A 20,162-nucleotide genomic window follows, 5' to 3' on the forward strand; every position below is an offset into this window, starting at 1 on the left:
TAATGTTTTTGAGAACAGCAGAGAAATACCTTGAAGAAATTGGAGGTCCTCTAAAGTAAAAGGTGAAGGAGAAGAAATTTTCATTACAAGGGACCCAGAAAGACAGAGGACAACAGACAAAAGGTGTAAACCTGGAAGCCTGAGCTCAAACAGTGCTCTTTCCAGAAGCCTGGGAAACAGAGGTGCCAGATGTGGAGCCACCCAGACCACAGCCCTCAGACAAGCAGTGCCTCAGTGCTGCATGGTTCTGGAGATTAATGTCCACCAAGTTAATGTCTCCATGGCCTTGCTATATGGTAACAACCAGCTTTTCATCATCATTCATCCTGTGAGACCAAGAGCCCAGACCAATCACCCATAGCATCCTGCTGCTTTCACATCATCTAAAATTGCAAAGAGTTACCATGCTGGCAATAAGAAGGACAAAAGGGAGGGAAGGGGGACATCTTTGTTGATTTCTCGTGACACAGACAGCATCACCTAGCACATGACTATGAACAAGCAGAGAATGAACACTGTGGGGATTTGTTAATTTTTTTCTTAATTTAACTTTCTAGCTTCAATTCTACTAGATTTTGTTTGTTTGTTTGTTAAAGTTTTTTATGACTGTTTTCTTACTTCATGTCTTCACCTTTTTCTTGTAAACCATCTCCTCACTACTAAGTTTAAACAGTTAATTACTTTCTCTCTGATGTATTCCACACTGAATAGTGGTTTCCATATGTGACCTCACCACTGCTTAATCCTTACCCTTTGCTTTCTGCCCATCTATCCTGAAAAATATTCAATTTGGCACAGTAATAGCACCAATTCACTGGATACCTTTGGACACCCAAGGCAGCAGCAGCAGCTGTGTGCCCTGGGTTACTGCCAAATTAATGTATTTGCATTTATATTCTTTATGGCCTTGACAAGCCCTAAAGTAAAACCGGTGCTTGGCCTCCTAGAGGACCATAACAGTGGGGTTGTTTATTCAAGCATTTGGAACTGATGGAATCTCACAAGCATTGGAACAGTGCTGGGACATGCATTGTCCCCGTTTATGTGTCAAAAGGTGTCATTATTTAGCTGCTGCCTCTACAGTCTCAGTGCTTCAAGACTTAGTGCTTCCTCTGAGCCATTAACCTTCCTCTCTTACATTTTTCCCTTATATCCATCATCACAGTATTCCTACCTCTGGAAAACATCTCCTAACCAATTTCTACGTTTGCTTAGATTAGTGAAAAGCAGTGCACTACATAACTGTTCATAGAAAAGCCAGCTCATTTCTTCCTCTGCTGCACTGACTTTACTATCCAGGAACAAAGCATTCATCTTTCTTGTATGCGAAATAAATTTGAATTAAGTAAAAAGTATCCTTAACAGTGATGTTTTGGTGCATGACATGGACCAAAATTACATTTTAACTACAGATTATTCTCAAAAGTCAAATAAATACAAAAATTGCATATACTGTGATTCTACTTTTACTAGAATTATGAAGAGTTTTCCCCAGTTCTTTCTCTTCTGACAATTCTAAAAATGGTAACACTTGATAATTAACTAAGAACACTTCTTAATTCATTGTTTGCACTTTACTTATCAGTTCAATGTAATTCCAGAGTCTGTCTACAATCATTGCTTATGATTCATGGTTCCTGAGGAAATTTCACAGAGACACAGGTCTGAAACCATAATAGCGACATTATGACAACTTTATGAGTTGACATGTCAAACAGTTCAGCATTTCCATGGGAAAAATGAAAAGATCAGGAATTTCCCTCAAAAGTTGTGATTAAAAAAAATAAATAAGAAACAAAAAAAACATAAAAACTATGTAAAGTAGTAAAGAACAGAGAAAGAACTTTAAAAATTATAATTTAGTTTTACAATAATTACTGAAGTGTTCCATGAAGAAAGAAAATAGGGGTTTTTTTAAGAAATCATAATAGTTATATTCAATTTGACTACTTCAAAATTTATTTTGTTAGGGAAATGTGAAAAAATACCCATTTTAACAAGTTTATTAACCCATTGGTATCAAAAAGAATGAGAACAATCAACTTCATCTTTGTGATATCAGCTAGAGACACTAATTCACACAAAAGTATCAAGGAAAACCTAATTACAATAATGTCATCATCATTTCAACAAAGTATATTTCTTTCATTGCCTCTTTTCACAGAAAACCTGATATTACCATACCTCCAATCCCATTGGGAAAAAATGTTTCACACTGTTGAAGATCATTTCCCTCTGAGGGTGCCAACCTCCAGATTATTAGGAAATATAATAAATTCATTTCTGTCCCCATTAAAAATTCTGTGATGTTTCCTTTAGTGAGTGGGTTGTTTATCCCATTCTTTTCTTTAGCTTTCCATTTGAACAGCCCCACTGCACCAGAAAATCTTGTCAGCAGAGGTGTGAAAGCAGCTTGGACAAGTTTAACCTACTTAAGTGGGTGACAACAGTGATGAAGATACAGGTTTAAGCACAGGATAGCACTACAAATAAGCACCAAAAAATTCCAGTTACAACACCCTCAGGCTCTTTTAGCAGAGAGGACAACCTCTGGTAACACATTTTCCTCTCTACCACTGGATTCAGCCACTCGACTAAACGAAGTATACTTTCTGGTACAACTGCAGTTTTAGTTATTTACTGGATACTCTATGAAGGGATGGGTTTGTGCCTCTATCTTCTGAATAAATTTGTCCTCCACACGTATAATCACCCATATATAAATAATTTAAAAGTAAAAAAACTTTCCTTGAACGTCTTCTTAACTCCTGCGTGATTTCAGAGTCTATTTGAGTCTTGGCAAATAGGCTTGCCACGATTCTTCAGGGTAAATACAATTGGAAAGATCTCAAAACAGACAGATCTTTTTAACTGGCATCAAAACACTTCTTTCTCTTTTGATATAGCCTACAGAAAATCCTTCCTAGAATAGTGGGCACTCAGTAAACATTTTCTGCTACCACACTATAATTGTTCACATAGCAACACATCAGCACTCTTGGGAGAATTCTGTTTCTTTTTATCTAAAGAACTTTCACAGACTTTAACATTAGCTAGATTCTTTCATGTCTTTTCTCTATTTGCAGAGAACTAAATGAAACAGTTATTCAAGATGCACCATATCCCTCTAACCTATCTGCTCTTACCCCTTCAATACATGAGAAAGTTTTAGAAAGTTATCTTTGGTATTTTTGTTCCCATTCTCTAAGACTACTTCCTTTTCAAAGTTATTTATGTTTTTCCCCTTTGAAATTACTGAATTGCAGACAAAGCAAGCTCTTGACTTGAACGTAGTTTAAGTGTAGCAGATCTTTGAAGCTTTTGAGGCTAATGTGAACATTTGAAACACTGTTTTCTGGGGTATCTTTCATTTGGCCACCTACCAATGGTATTCTGGTTTGCCTTGATCCTCTGGTGAGACAGGATCACTGTGTCCACAGTGTTACAGATACTGACCTCACTCTTGCAATTCAAGCAAACAGGCTGGCCTGAGAAACCTTCCCTGAGTTCATGATAACTTTTTTACAGAGTTGATAAAAAGTTCAAAAGATCTTTTTCTATAACAAGTAATAATGCTTCAAGTTTTGAAAAATGTGTCAATTTATGCCAGGAAATCACCTGAAAAAAGACTTGGTAAACAATTGGTGAATTTCAATGCACGAAGAATGGCAAACTGAGACATGAATTTTAACTATATCTTCATGTTTCAAATTGATTCATAACTGGGTAATTTTATGAGCTTATTTATTTTTATTAAAACCTATTCAATCAAATTATGTCAGGGGATATAAAAAAATCTTTGTCCAAGTGAAACATTGCCACTGAAGAATTATGACCATTGCAGGAAAGACCACTCCACAGCATCAACCGAACCAGGAAATCAAGGAATACAAACACAAGGTAGCAGACTTTCGGGTTTTGACAATTCATAAGTCCAAAGAAAATTTTTTTAAAAAATCACCAAGACTGTCATGTTTTTTAGATGGATATTTTCCCTCTTTTCTGTTTTGGTAATTTTTCACAGAACAATATCCAAATATATTTTCGCTTTTCAAAGGTGTAAAAATCAAAAGCCATTTGGAAAGAGTTTCTCATTTGATTTTGGTGTTTGGTTTTCAGTTGTTGGGGGGTTTTTGATCTCCCCAAGAGCTTAGCAAAAAGACTTGTCTTTGAAGTAGTCTGAAATTTTAATTGCTACCAGGGATAGCCAAGCAAACAGGAAAGAAAATCAGAGTATCAATCTTACACATGCTGAAGATCATTAAAGCTCTGCTAATAACATCAGTAAAAAGCAAAATGTCCCAGTTTATTGTGTATGTCACTGTTCACAATTGTCTGTGTATGACTAGAAATGGGAAAAGCATGGGCTTCACTGTATCCACTATTCAACCTTTTACTGTGTACACTTAACAATACAAAACAACTTCCAACACGAGATCAGGTATAATGGTGTGCTAATTTGTATTTGCATATTGTATTCAGATGATCTGGGATTTATTCATTTATCAGACAGAAGAATTCTCAAAAATCTCACAGACATTGGTGCTGTGTTTCTTTTCAGACTGTCATACCACTGCTTGATGAAAAGGTAATTGCAGCATGAATATGAAGGGCTGGAAAGTTTACCAGTTTTAATGCAGAGTCCTATCTAAGATAAGGAACAGAGTTAAGTCTTTCTGGTCTTTTAATTTTACTTTTTCTTACTGAATATTGCAGAAGCTTTAAGGATCAGCTCAGCAATTACCCCACAGGTGGGTGCACCTCCACGTCCACAATGATAAGCTTCTGATACAGAGTTCAAGAAACAGATTCTCTACAGCCAATAGTTGAGAGATTGGATTTTCCCCTTCTATGAGGGCCTTTGGAAGATTTCTGATACAAAATGTTCACAGACACATGACTATGTACACACAATCACATTATTTTAATTTACAGTAAGTTATATTATTATTAATGGTTTATGAAGTCACATATAGCCCACCCTTGAGTCCTGCTTTCATAATACTTAATAGTTTAAGTAATATATCAATCTCTGTATCCCTTGATCTCACTGGCAAAGCTTCAATTGACTTCACTGCATGCAGAACTGAATCCCATATAGATTTTCATGCTATTTAATTTTGACTGATTTCCTGGAAGATGTGCATTCATCATTGCAAACCAGTTAATGGGAAAGCTGGAAGAAGCAACTCTTGACACATTTTTCTTGAAATGTACTTATGCATGTCTGATAAACTGCTTCAAAAATTAAACAAGGGCTACCCAATTTGCCAAGTAAACACAAAGAGAAATTATTCTGCATTAATGTCAATGTATTTTTAAACAACAAAGAGTAACAAGGGTAACCAAAGAGAAAGTAACAGAAAAGCAGGATGTCTGAACTGAATTGGACCTAGGTCTAACCTAAAGCAATTGCAGGGAAGACTTTGATCCACAGTCCTGCTTTTTGTAAAAGCATTAATGATGAAATTATCACAATATTTTTTTTGCTTGTTTCCATTCTTAGACACTAGGTTGGACCCTGTACACTTTACTATCTCTTGTAATCCCATGCTCTTTTGCTCAGAGGTTTCCATTTGGACAATAACTGCAGTGACGATCCCAGTTCATAAGGGACTGCAGCAATCATCTCGCCATCTGCTGAACCACTGATGTCATCATTTGAGTATTCCTTTTATGTATCTAAACGTGAATGTGATTTCCATCTCTGTTCAAAGCTTTGAAAGGGACATTTAATGATGGACCTATAAATAACAGAGAAGGATCTCTATCTGTGGTTTCTCCCTGGCCTTTTTAATGTACAGACACAGCTGCTTCAATTTTCCAGAGATTCTGCTGGAGAATCTCCTACAGAAAGGGTTTCTGCTCTAAACCACAATGTTATAAACAGATTGCTGACTAATGTGCCATGTTCTTGCTGTACATTACAATTACAGCTTCCTTCTAGACAGTACAATCTTGATACACCCTATAATGAAGCCTTTAAGACAGGAGAAAACAGGAAGTCTACAGAATCTGATTTCCTGGAAGAAAAAGCCATGTAGCAAAGCCATGCTTTTTTAGTCTTTTCTGCTTCCTCTCCTCTATTTCACCCTTGCTGTATTTTGAGAGACTGCTTTTAAAGGACAATTGCAATGACTAAAAAAATAAAAGGGTAAATAACAGCAAAAAGAAAGGAAGAAAAAAAAGATGCAGTGGTACTTTAAGAACAATGTGTCATTAGCTACTTATGGCTGGTCATTTCTAAAGCACATTTCCATATCATTAGTTTTCAGGGTTACTGGTAAAATATATCACAAAACTTACAATACATTCATCTGCGTTCATTCCATTTCACATTAATAGTAAATTTAAAGAATTGTGTTGGGACACTCCAGACAAGAAAACCTTGTTGCAACTATATCAATTTCAGTCAAGTCACCAGACTTTGCAACTCAGCAGAATGTTATGTAGCACAACTGTAGCACAACCGGTGCTATTTCAGATGCTGCTATTTCTCTAGTCTATCATCTTTTCTCATACTACAAAATATGAAATAACCAGTAAATAGCTTCATCAGCTGCAGGCAGCTCATTCAAATGCTATGGAAATGCAGCAAGAATGGAAGCAGCATTCTGTCCCTGGAAATTAATGGAATGGAGAAAAACAAAAGTTCATTCCTAGACTATAAATACTGCTATGTCAAATGTCAGTATCTGGGGAACTGAAACAAATGAAATAATGTGAAGGAATTAAGTAGCATCTGGCCAACATCAGAAATGAAGATTTTAAGCACAAATAATAAAACTGAAAAGTGACAAGCATGCAGAAGGCTCCACCACCAAGCAGTGTAGGTGGTTTACAACCCAGCTCCTCAGGGCCAGTCCCTCATGATCCTCCCCCATGTTTGGAGAAGGTCCTCCTGGCCCCACAGGGTCTTTAAGAAGTACTAACTTGTGGGTTTATCTAGGCCAAAGGGCCCACAATCATGCAGGGGTAGCATCACACCTCTCAGGCTGATTTTAATACTTCTGCACACTGCGTGCCATACCCTAGATGTGTTGTGAGAGTAGGAAGATGCATGGGAGGCTACAAGAGATGACAAGGTAATGCTGGAAGACTGCTCAGGGATAACAGCAGTGAACAGCTCTGTGGCAGCAACATCTGCATCACTATGAGGGGGCTCTTGAGGTGAACTGACACCCAAAACTGCACCCAAGCTTTGTTTCAGAAAGAACTGAATGACAGCCTTAAAAACAAGCAAACAAAACAGGGAGAAAACTGACTTACAAACTAGGAATTGGGGTTCGGAGCAGGCTGGGAATACGATTCTTTGGCTTTCTTCCTGTGCCTTATATTCATTTTGTTAAAACAGAACTAAGCTGTAAAAACATTAAGCATCAAACATAATCATGCTAAAGCTATTTGAAGGAGTGAGGACATCCACAGCTATGTATTTCTTGGGTCCTGCACTTGAAGCAAAATTTTATGAAGAATTTGTTTTGGCACCAAAGTCAGAGCTCCAGAGTAAAGGCTTAAAATCTAAAGATTTGTGGAACAGATCCCATGCCCTTGCATCATTTTATTACTGTAGTCTACACTTCGCACCAATATCCAAGAAATATCAATCACATCAATACCTGAGGACAAGTGTTGCACTGCTGCAGAGCACTCAGAAATGCTTTCCATCAGTAGTTTCACAACATCGGTAAGCTGAGAATGTAAAAATGCCTATCAAGCTTATGGATAATTATCAAGAGTCAACTTCAAATTCCATCCAGTTTTAAGTCCATACAGGAGAACGAAGCCTCCAGATAGTTTTCCTTCTAGCCACTTTCCTCACCATGCCCAGCTTACAAAAAACCTCCACACTGGAACTCAAACTCAGACATTTTCTGGTTCTTATTTTTCTGGCTCTTATTCTGGTCACTCTTTAACCATTCATCTCTGGCTGGGGAAAAAGTCCTGAGAATAATTAAGTATCATGGTAATAATTACCAAATAACAAAATAGTGAAAATTCATAAGCATCTGAGGCATGTCAGCACTTACATATAAGCTCCTTTGGAAGATAACTCCCACTCCAGAGTGGTATTAAGGAAAGCAGATGAAGACTCACTGATATAAATAGATCAAAGATAAGGTTTATCTTAGTCTCTCTTTCTTATCAAATCCTTTCCTTAAAAAAATACATTTTCGAAGGTATACAGTCAAACTAAAAGAAAATGTTTTTTTCCTCAAATCATGGACTCTGAAGTAAGAAGTCCCCTAAAGGGACTCTGTTTGGTTAGACCTTAATTTCTTCATTTAACACTGCAATGTTATAACATACTTTTCCTTAATATACAATATGAGCTTGTGTTGGTTCAAGCTGGTGGAGCTGTAGTTCCCAAGCAGCTTTGCAATGAAAAGGCTTATTTTTGAAAAAATGTGGCTGCCTTCACATTCACACCTGAAGAAACATGCAAAAGAGTGTTTTTGTGCAGAGAATATTTCAAATATGCGCTGACTGAGTATAAAGGAAACTTCTGAAATTCCTCATGCTGGCCCCCAAAGCCCCACTTCATCTCTGTACGAGCTGTGATTTTTCAGAATATTTTTATGCACAAGACAGCTTTTCAAAGACCCCGTAACTCTTGTAGCTTGTCTTACTAACATAAATCAAACCATGTTGGCCAACTCCTTCCATAACAGAACTGCACCTTTAAATACCACTAATGCCAGATGGTCTCAGCATATAAAGCAGCGTGAGACAACATATTAATGCTACTCAAACAAGAAACTTGTGCTAGCAGCAGACCAATGAAATCAGTCTCAGGCTGCTAATCCTATCTGTCTCCATGGCAACATCTATTTCAGACAATTCTTCAATTTTCAAGTCAGATGAGCTCCTTGGCTCCTAAACTTCTCTATTCAGGAGGTGTTCCATTATCAGGTACTTTTTCATCCTGTATTGGCTACTGTTATCACACAGATTTTATTTTTATCAGCTGCTTCATGGAGTATCAAGGAACAGATGCTCCTCTGTTTCTGTTTATTTATAGGCTTTTCCACTAAAGATTTTCACTGAAGGTTAGCAATATTTATTTTGACTATGGATTTATTCCCTTAACTGCAACACGTGGAAACCTCACAAATATTGATGCCTCTGTTGTGACTCTCCTTAACAGCACTGGAAGAAAAGGAATTGGTTCCTTCTTTATATTTATCTGCTGTGAAGGCAGATTTTTAAACAAAACAAAAAACTGTGTATCTGCTGCAGGCAAATAGGGAGAGAAACTCTTGACAGCCCCTCATCTTATGTCCATTAGCATAGCTAAGTCAACAAAAATACTGGGGCTACTGTAACTAGGAAAAATCTAACAGGAAGCAGGTAGGAACTGCTGCTTAAAGGCAGATCAAATGCTGAACCTCATGCTATCTCTCAAGAACCTGTACAGAAGGTACCTGGCACAGCCACACCTAAACCTAGCATAGAAGCTGAGAACATGGGCATGGAGAGGAGAACCTGAGTCACAGGAAGAGGGTGTTCTCACCCAAAACCAAAAAATTCCCAGCAGAGCCAGGAAAGCAGCCATCCATCCTTTACCACAAAACAGCTTTTCCTCTCTATGAAACAACTTCTCATTTATTTAAATATTAAGCATGTGTGTGCTTAATGTTTAAAATTTAAGCATGTGAAAACCCAGATCCCAACCCCACAGCTTTCTTTCCTCTCCACCCCTCTATGTACTGATGTAACCAAAGAGATGGAAGACATTTCATCCAGAACAGCATAAACGTGGACCAATCATTCATCAAGTGCAGGCTATTACAAAATCAGAGTCACATTTGGCTTTTTTTTTTTAGGGTACACATGCAAGTTGGCTTAAAAATTTAGCATTCATTATTATCAGGATTTATAAGCCTCCTGCTGAAATTCAGATGAATAGCTCCCACTGACTTCAATTTGATTTGTGTACACTCAGCAGCTGGGTGGGAGGAAAAATTTAAGCATGGGGTAGTCTTACCAGGTGAAGCTCTGACTTCAGAGTCATGAACTCTCTGACATGGAGAGTCAGCTTACCATAGTCACAAGGCTTCCTTTGAACTACCATTTTTCAGGAGTGTAAAAGTGTCTATTTATGTCTTAGACTCACCCCAATTTTGCTCATAGTTCTAGAACTGTGTTTTTATGCAATAAGCCAAAATGCTGCCAAAACCACAAAATACTCGGTTTAGCACAGGAAAAAAAGGTTCATTTTGAATGATCATTGTGCAAGGAATGCACCACTCACAACACTGAAGGACAACAATGTGTAACTGAAGGACACTGATGCTGAATTTGAGGGACCCAAAAATAAAATTCAAATGAGTATTTTGCAGCCAGAAATGTCAGGAGACAAGCATGTGGTAATTCACATACATATTATCCAGATATTTCTAATGTGGTGGTATGGGAACCACAACTATGCAGAAAGTTTTAACCTTTGAAACGTGCAAAGTACTGTATGATTTCTCTTTTGTTTGGAGAACTAATATGACAAATGTCTGGGCCATCCTTTCTAGACACCTACCAGATCATTAGACTAGCAAGGGTGTCTTTGCCAAGTGAAGAGTTCAATAAACATTGGCCAGTCGGATGTATCCCCTGACCAAAGAACTTTTCGTTTGGCTTTAAGGCATATCCATACCTAAGCAAAAGTACTCAAAATGACATTCAGGTTGTTCTTGCTTTGGGCAGGCTCTGCAGTCAGAACAGTATCTTTGATCATAAATCAGGCAGCTCACACTCCACGGCCATGTGCAGCTCTATGCAAATAGCTGTCTCCATGGGGCTTGATTTGCAAGCAAACAAGGATGTGAGGTTTTGCTCATAATTCAATGTGAACAACTACCAGGAAGCAGCTACTAGCTTATGCAGTTATAAATGTCTCGCTTTGGAAATTAATTAAAAACAAATGTTTACTGCCTTTGAACTGCCAGCCACAGGTTTATGATTCAAGATTCTCTCTCACCTGGCCATTGTAGGTACACAGACACATCTCTAACATATGGCTTCATATTGGCCCAAACCTCACAGCCCTTTGACAAGTACCTGTTGCTGTGACAGGAAGATGTGACCAATGCCAATTCAGTTTGCAGAGCACTGGCACTCTGCAGGAAACCTCTGTTTCATAGGGGAGGGCACCATGGACCAAAACCTCAGTTTTAGTCCAGTGCCTTTTTCCCCAGCAGTGCCCCTGAAAGCAGCAAGAGGCAACACCTTCATTGCCAGGGCCAGCTATTGCCCCTCTACACATACAGTTGTTTCTCCACAGTATGGCAGAACTTTTGTTCCAAAATCCAAAACCCCAGCATGTGAAGCTGGGACTAGCTCAGTTTCAGCTCTGTTGTTCTGCAGAGCTCCTAGCCCTCTGCCAGCACACCACCAGCTTTCACCCTTATCCTGAGATGATACAGCCTGATGTATGGCAAAAAAAAGAGCTCCATTTCCTGCCCCACAGCAGATCAAACCTGCCTGTCAGTTTTACTGTTAAGAAATTTTTTTTCCAGTCTTTTTACTACATAGACCCTTGATATCTTCTTTGTTTAGCCCCAGCATACTAGAAAATAACCTTCATATGTAACATCCCATCCCCACTGAATTCATTGAATGCTGGCTTTTGATGCGCACCTTACTCCAAAATGAAGTTTACACCCTTTACTCTGCTCCTTGTAACCATAGCAATCATTTCAATTACCTTATCCAGAAGCTTTAAAGCACATACAGTAGGTTTCACTTTTTTTTGATTCCACAAAATTTTGACAGAATTGAGTTACTAGTCTTCTTTGAAGTTTAATTCCCAATTCAACTGGAGGGAAAAAAAAAAACAACCCAGGAAAACAAAACAGCAAGGCTCTATGGTAATACATGCATGAGACTTTTGTTTAAAAAGAAAATGTAGACCAAAAAAAGATGTGACACAATGTTTTGGTTTTGGGTTTTTTTTTTCCCTTAGGAGGAACATGAATTAAAATAGGTATGAGGACTTAACAAAATAAATTAATCTGCTGAAAATAGCTCAGACAGGGTTCATAAACTGTACGTTTTGCAAAGACAACATATAAAGCACAACGAGGTACATTAGATGATGATACATGAAGGCTGGGATTCACCAGATCATAATCATAAGCTCTTGCACACTTTCCTAAGTCAGAAGCCTACCCAATGTTAGTTCCTCTTGCAGTCCGTGGAGAAAACAGGCACTTTCAGAGGGCACTGCAGCCTAGCCAAGAGGTGTTCCTGCTGACCAGGAAAAGGGAGATTACAGCATGAATATGCATGCCCAGTATGTAGGCTTCTAAATCACAACCCATCTTCGAAAAGAGAAATTAGATGTAATGAACACAGAACTAACTCCAAACATGTTTTAATACTAAATTATCAGCTGAGTCTAGCAGCAACTCCACTGGTACAACCAAAAAATTGTGTTTATTCTGAAATCAGAAGACTTCTCTTGTGCTTTTCACCCTCCATGTAATTTAAAGGCTTGAGATATTGATTACTAAATTACAGAGTAATAAAGCTTCTCCTGAAAAAAAAAAATAAAACATTTTAATAATGAGGTCACTTTTGGTAAATCACACAACTACAACTTACTGTCTTCAACAATACATGCCACAAAATCTTCGGAAACACCTATGCTTTATAGACTTCCCACAAAATCTCTGGAGTTTGAATTATTGTGACCCTAATAAAATATCAATTTAAGCCAAGACAACAACAAAACAGGCCCCCCTTCCGTTTTCTTTGGGAACTCTTAAGGCATTCCGAAGGTGTGGGAGGTGATGACAACTCTTCTCTTTGAAGGAAATTAAAGTAATCAACTCTTTCAAAAGGAGTGGGATTGTCAAAAGCGGTCAGGGTCAGATCAACAAACCCTGAATATTCTGCATACTCAGACTCATTTTAAGCCTGAAAAGCAAAACAACTGCCTTCCGTAGAGTCATGTTTATTCTTAATGATTACAGACCACCTTTTTACCCCAGGTTGTTTACCATTTCTGTTATCCCAGTAAATAAAAGATAAACTGCTGAGATGCAGTAGCTGGGAGGCAGTGTGTTTCTGCAGGTAGCACACAGCCTCTACTAACCCTTCTTTAAATGTTCTAACAAAAAGGGAAGTCTTTAAACACGTCAGTCAGTGAAGCGATTTGGAGTGAGAGCATCGTGTCTGGCGAGGGCACTGCAGACTGCCTAGCACAGCTGCCAAGCCACACTCACTGGGAATTTCCATTGACTTCAATGGCAACGTGAATGGCATTAACAACCAGCTGCGAATGTGATCTGTAAACGGGTCTGCCTCTCCTTGATTTGCACCCGCTCTGTGAGACGGTTTTCACTTCGTATTCTACACCTCTATTTTTAGCTGAGCGTGAGAACTGAGATAGGATGAAATCAGAGCTATTAAGAAAATATTATCTAAGAAAGATAAAATTAAGGAAGAAAAATCTAAAAGTCTGAAAAATTCACGCAGCACATACATGCAGCCAGCTTCATGCTGCTCTACAGCCCTTCCGAGACCTGCACAACCTACACAGTCTGTGAAGCACACTGAACATCCCGCTCTGAATGCAGGCAGCATTAAAACAGTCCTGCCAGAAACTACCCCAGGCCAAATCCTGGCTGGGTGACTTCAGGGGGATACCCTAACCAGCACAAAATCCCATAAGGGATTTTGCTGGGAAGGTAATTACAGCTTCTCGGCCTTCTGTAGAATGCAGGAGGTACAGCCCGCCCCAGATCTGCACTCCCAGCAGGCGAGTCAGTAGCGTATCCCTGACAGTGTTTGATGAGAAAGCCAGAACATCCTCACAAGCTCTGAAAGAAAATCTGTTCCCTGAGGCACAAAGGAAAGAAAAATTCCAAATGCAGAAGGCTAAATGAGGAGTAAGTTCAACCATGTTTTACTCTGCATTTTCTATCCATGCCTACAGAGACACCAGCAGCTGCCCTCTTCCCTCTCCTCTAGTGCTGCAGGTGCTCAGACAGCGGCTCAGCTGTAAAGAGGATTGCAAACCTAAGCCAGGAAAGCAGCTAAACCACAGCTGACAGAAAGGGTGAAAGCACACCACGGTCAGCACAGCATCTCCTGTATTCCTGATACAAAGTCTTGTGCTGACACCGACCTATTTATGGTCCCTACCTTTATGTGGTGCACCCGGATGAGGATGAACAAAGTGCACACACATTTACCAGCAACCAGCCCCCTACCCTTCAACATCTCCCCTCAAAAAGGGAACACTGCATAAGTGGCCCTTGATAAAAAACAGGGTTTGCTTAAACCTTGAGCACACGAATTAGGCTTGCTCTCTAATATCTAGATTTAATTAAAACAAGCTCTTGCTGTATGCAATTTTTATTAATGATTTGCAAATATGGGAAAGATCAACAGGTCCAATCAAAGAGCTCGTAAGATTTTTATGTGCAGATTTGAAGCGCAAGGAAAAAAATTTGAAAATCAAGTGTAATTCACTGTAGATAAAGAGGTTAGAACAGCTGTATCTGATGACATCACCATAACCAAGAGACGAGCTGTGTGCTTTCTGGCATCACCAGTGATACAACACCCTGCCACCAACCCCAGCACTGCACCCACTCACCTGGAGCAGGGCAGCCCATAAGACCCACAGGTGACACCCAGTGGTCTCCCCACTCAGGCTGCCACCTACAGCAGCACAGCTGTTTCCTGCCCATGCTGGGCTGGCACTGCAGCAGCCTCCTACACGTTTGCTTGTTCTTCTTCTTTTGCAAAAGAGCAGCACTTGCTCATGGTTCTCTTAAATGGCTGTGGAGTCATTTAGACTACAATAAATCAAGAGATATTTTTTAATGGGTTTTGTGCAACAGTGACAATATTATGAGAAACAATTTTTCTCCCTATAAATTCATCAGCTTTACTTATTGCAACTTCTTACCACTGAAAGTACCAGCTCGCATGGCTGCTGCCACAGCTGAATACAGGAGCACTTCACTGACAACATAAAAACCTGTTTGTATTAGCAGAGAGTTCTTGGGTTTCTCCATTCATCAATACAGAGCTGTGATTTTCACTTCTCTCTTAGTCACCCTCTATTTTTTTGCAGGAAATGGTTCTAGCACTGCATGACTGGGGTGCGAGAAACTGAGAGCCTCACATCTGGGGGCTTTGGAGGGTTAGTACAGGAGCTGCAATTTGGGAAGCCAAGAAGCTTATTTAGGCTCTGTGCCAGCAGTGACCTACCCAACTCATTTCCTCACCCTGCCAAGTGGAGCTTTTGATAAAGTGATGGGTCCAAGGATTATTGTAGCTGAGCTGCAGCTCATAAAATTGACTGAAGTCACACCCACAGGGCCCTGCAAATGTGACAGCTGCACTGCTCAATTCACAAAGAGTGTGCTCCTGCCTTACCATTTCATGTCACTTTGTTGTTTGAAACTGCAAACTATGTAATTTTCTAGAGAATCAGTTGTCTCCCTCAACTACAAATTAACCATTTCCTTCTATTTGAAATATTTTTAAAGATGTTTGTGGGGAAAAGGATGAACAATAAAATCATTAACATTCTGTTCAACAGAACATCAAACATCCACAGCAAGAGCCTATTTCCTCTCTCAGGAGTAGTCAGTTTCTCCTGCACGTGAACTAAGGCGAAGTATTGCTTAGTTCGTCCCAGAAAAAAAAAGAATAAATCAGTGCTTTACCATCAAATGCCCTGTTTTCCCCTGGTAGACCATCAACTTCCCACTACTTCTTTCTCCTTATTTTACCTGACCTTGCTGTCCACCATCTTCTGTCAACTTTGCCAAGTTTTGGTGAGCACAGGGACAAAACTGTTTATTTTCTCATGTAATCAAAGCTACTCCAAAACATTTTGATTGCTTCCAGTCTATATGCGTGCAACACCTTCTACACGTAACCACTGACACAGTCTCATTCCAGGCTTCCTCCGCCTTCACTGCCTTGTCCTCAGTGATTCAAAGTGATGTTTTCTGCCTTGGTATAAAACTTGATAAAGTTCAAATGCCTTCATCTCCAGGTTCTACTTTTCCTTATTCAAGGGCTTCTTTTCCATCAGTGATTTCAGGTTCTGATCTCCCATGTAAGTGCAGTACCAGCCTAAAGAAATTGTTGCCACAATAAACACCCAAAGAAACATCTAAAAAAAAACCACAAGAAACAAAAAAAACACCATAAAATGCACAAAACTACAAATGTTAGCCCAAACGCTGTTTGGCACGAAGTGCAGTTGAAGGTGGTGTGATGTTCAAGTTTGCAGAAAGGCAGCACATTCTCTAAGCATTTAATGTAGCATCAGAAACCTCAGGCAATCTCACGCTTCTGGCATTTATCATATCCCAAGGAAGAGCTCAGTGAAGGATCAGCTCACAGCACCCAAGTGACTAATTTGGGTTTCCAAGATTTGCGAAAAGACACTTGGTATGATTATGCGAGAAACCAGACTGGCTCATAAATGTAAAATGTAAAGTCATTCTGACTTCCACTGCAGTATCAGGACTTTAAGAAAATCCTCCTAATGAGTATTTACCCCAGGAAAAAACAAGGCCTTTATGATTTGTTCCAGTTTTTTCATTCACTGAAGATTTTTTTCGGTTGCCTTGGAGGTCTAAAGCACATTTCTGAAGCTTCCTATTTCTCTCAAGCAATTTTTTCAAACATTGCACATATATTACAAAATTTCCAAAAATAGCTGATACTCAAAAATTGCAGTTGATTTGTGTGCTTGCATATGATCAAATGCATTCACAGAAGGCTACACAGGCATGCAATACGTGTGATTATGCAGTGGTTGCATGTATATGCAGTATTTGATTTACTCAGTAGAAAGCCTCTTTACCCAGTACAAAGAGTCTTTACTGATGCTCTGCTGACACTTTCCTGATCTATTTTGTTATCAACTTGCTCACTAAGTGAACACAAACATTTTTTTTGTTTCACAGCTGTTCACTAGATGATTCAGGTATCATCCCTGTGTACTCAACAGCCTTCTAGAAGCTTGAGCTCTCTATAGACTAGAAATCTATGAACCACAGCATATATTTTGTTCGTACCTCCCTGTATTTAAAAATAAATCCTGTGACACTTAGGATATCTTGCAGGAATAGATAATGTTCAGAACTTACAACGTTTTGGCTGTCTGGGAAAAATGAAAAGTAACTATATGTATGTATATAAATGCGTCCTTGATTCTATAATTTTTTAACAATAATATATGAAGATATATCAGTTTCTGATCCTGCAATCTTTACCAAACAAAATATCCTCATTCTGGTTGTTGCCCTGGGAATCAAGCATGGATGCTCACAGTGAGCAGAGTTCCCCCTCCAGGTATGAACAGAATCAGTCTCACATTTCCTGCCATGGCTGGTACAAGGCTCCACTTCTTTTACTGCACAGCTTAAAAAAGCTTGCATAGGAAAATGAACAGTGCTACCTTTTACTACGCAGTAGAAGAAAGGGCACATTTTTAAGAAGAAAACACCTCTAATGCAACTATTGGCAAAATATATATGTGCTTAGGCTCTCTAATAAGGAAGCAGGGGTGGTATCAATGCTTTTACAACTCTTTCTAAGGAGTGCAAGGGTAACTATGTATGAAGTCTGTCCTGCTGCCCTTCCCAAAAAAGATCCCCAGTTTCTCCCATGCACCACTGCAGGGAGGCGTAGCTCTCCACTTTTTGAGAAATGTTCAGAACCTCACAGAATGAAAGTGTGGATTGAAATAAAACAATGAATTTGCTCTGTTTCAAACCCTGGTTAATCCCCTTCAAAAACCAGCATTTTCAGCATCGACCACTAAAGATTACCAGGACTCATCACATTCCCTGACACGTGATTTGGACATTGCAACATGTGGCATTTTTGTCTATAGGGCTCCATTAGTAAGGGACCCAGCATGTTCCAGGAAATGTTTGACACCGTCTATAGCTTGTATGTGGATGCAATCCATAGGAATTTTTCTTTTTTGCAGTTTGTTATTCATATACTGCTGGATTCCCTTTAGCTTGGGCTCGGTGACAAACCCTTTCTCACACCACTGACACCAAGAGCAGTGTGTTTCCAGGAAGAGGCATAGCCCCATCTCAGACTGCACAGCATGCTGCTCGTTTTGCCCCTTTCAGCTGGCTTGGCACAACAGCCACATAAACGAGAGACAGCGACTATTCCCTGGCAGCAACGCAAAATCCCAGTAATAACTGTTATCATTCTAGTGTGCAAATTACACAGCAGCAATAGTCATCCTTAGCTTTGGGATCCTCACCCCCTCTTATCAAGATGGCAACACACCACAAAGAAATTTTTCAAATTTCACTGCATTCCCTACATTTTTCATTCCAATAAAATGCTTTCCTACCCTGCCTTCCTCTTACATCTGCCTTATGTCCAGTATCCTATAACCTCCGAGTTCTATCTCTAGCCCCAACATTTAGTCTCTTGAGGATACAAAGCAAGGTTATATTCAGGTCATAAAGCAGAATATTAAGCACTAATTGTATTGGCCAAATCCCCGGAGAGCCACAGAAGCCACACCTCCACCTAAAAGTCACGGACTTCCAGACCTGTGCTGTAACCCAGTGGGGGAAACGTGAGGACATGACTGCAGGAGGCGGATGGCTGGGCCAAAGGTACCGAGCAGCTTTCTCATAAAGGATAAGCCCTTTCACACACAGCCATTAGCGACACTATCGATTCTAAAAGCGGAAACAATGAAACAGACACACTATCGTAGGTGTAATACAAGTGCCCGGCATCAACCACATTCCCTTTGATAAAGATGTCCCAAACTCTGAGTACACGCAGCCACGTATCCCGAGGCACCCGGGCTCCCGCAGCGGTGGCTGACACATCCCCGGGGACAGCCTGGCCGTGACACGCCGCTCCCACGGGCACGCTCCTGCCTCACGCCGCGCCCCGAGCGCTGCGGTTCGTGCGGGGAAGGGCGGCCAGCGCCCGCCCTGCCGGCAGAACCCGCTCCGGACATTTTATGGGGAATCCAGGCGTTTCTTGCTGCAACGGGCGCTAAACCCACCGGCAGCGGCACAAAGCCGCTCGGCGCCGGCCGCGGGCGATCGCTGCCAGCCGGTGCCGGTGCCAATGCCGGTGCCGGTGCCGCAGCGAGCGCTCCGGGGACAGCGCCCGCCGCCGTTACCTGCGCACAGGTGCGGGCAGCGCGGGCCGCGGGCAGCGTCCCCCCTTACCGGGCTCGTGCTCGCCGGGCCGGTCCGAGATCTCGATGACCAGCAGCTCCCGGCCCTCGGCGCTGCGCCCCACCGTGTAGATCCTGCTGATGGCGGGGCACTGCAGCCACACGGCCACCAGCGCCTCCCGCAGCTCGGCGTAGCGGTGGTACTCGAAGGAGATGCCCTCCTCGGAGCTGAGCCGCCGTCGCCGGCTGGCGGCCCCCGCCGCCGGCTCTGCCGCGGCCCGGCCGGCAGCGAGCACCGCGCACAGCGCCAGCAGCAGCACCCGCACCCGCGCCGCCATCCCGCCCGCCTGCTGCTCCGCCAGCGCCGGAGGGAGGGAAGCAGGGAGCGGGAGGGAGCGGGAGGGAGCCGGGGGGCGGCGGGGCGGGGCAGGAGCTGCCGCTCCGCCCCGATCCGCGAAGTGAGCGCTCCCGCGGAGGGCGGGCGCCGCGGCCGCACGGTGCGGGCGAAAGCCGCTCAAGCTGTTGTCATCAAGCAGCTGCGAAAAAAACGCTGCGAGAATCCGGGTGCGCGTTTTCCGCACCGCCTCATCATTTTATGCGGTCCCAGAGGGTTAACCCACTGCCACAAACGTAAAGTAACAGAGTGCTCCATGAATGATTCAGTGCTATTGCAGGGCAACACAGATGCACTTGATTGACAGGGAAAACTATAAACTGTCATCTGTAAGGTCGCTTTGCTCCACATTTGTAAGCCGTCTTTGCTGCATCGCAGAAAGGATAAAGCAAGGCTCAGTTTCTGATACTGACAGTACTTAGAGAGCACGCCCCAGTCTATTCAAAGCAAATGCTCCTGTGAAGAACCATTCACCATATATTAATAAATCAGTTCCTTCTAGACAGCAGATACTACAGGACTTCTGAAGCCGTATTCTTTTCGACTTGTCTTCATAGGCATAGCTGTTTAGATTACGTTGAAACAGCCTGTAAAGGACAAATTCTAAAAGCAAAAGGCTAA

At 41.2% G+C, this 20,162-nt stretch overlaps 1 protein-coding gene across 1 annotated transcript in view; it reads right to left on the minus strand.

Moving 5' to 3' along the window:
• CPE (carboxypeptidase E) overlaps positions 1-19,485 on the minus strand; it is a 53,733-nt gene extending 34,248 nt beyond the window's left edge. The window contains exon 1 of the mRNA XM_005517607.2: positions 19,200-19,485. Coding sequence (XP_005517664.1) covers positions 19,200-19,485 — 286 coding nt within the window. The remainder of the gene's footprint in view (positions 1-19,199) is intronic.
• Between the last annotated feature and the right edge of the window lie 677 nt (positions 19,486-20,162).

The sequence above is a fragment of the Pseudopodoces humilis genome, chromosome 6 (genome assembly GCF_049639895.1).
Source record: "Pseudopodoces humilis isolate 2021_Gansu_Grassland_sample_001 chromosome 6, ASM4963989v1, whole genome shotgun sequence".
Lineage (NCBI taxonomy): Eukaryota > Metazoa > Chordata > Aves > Passeriformes > Paridae > Pseudopodoces > Pseudopodoces humilis.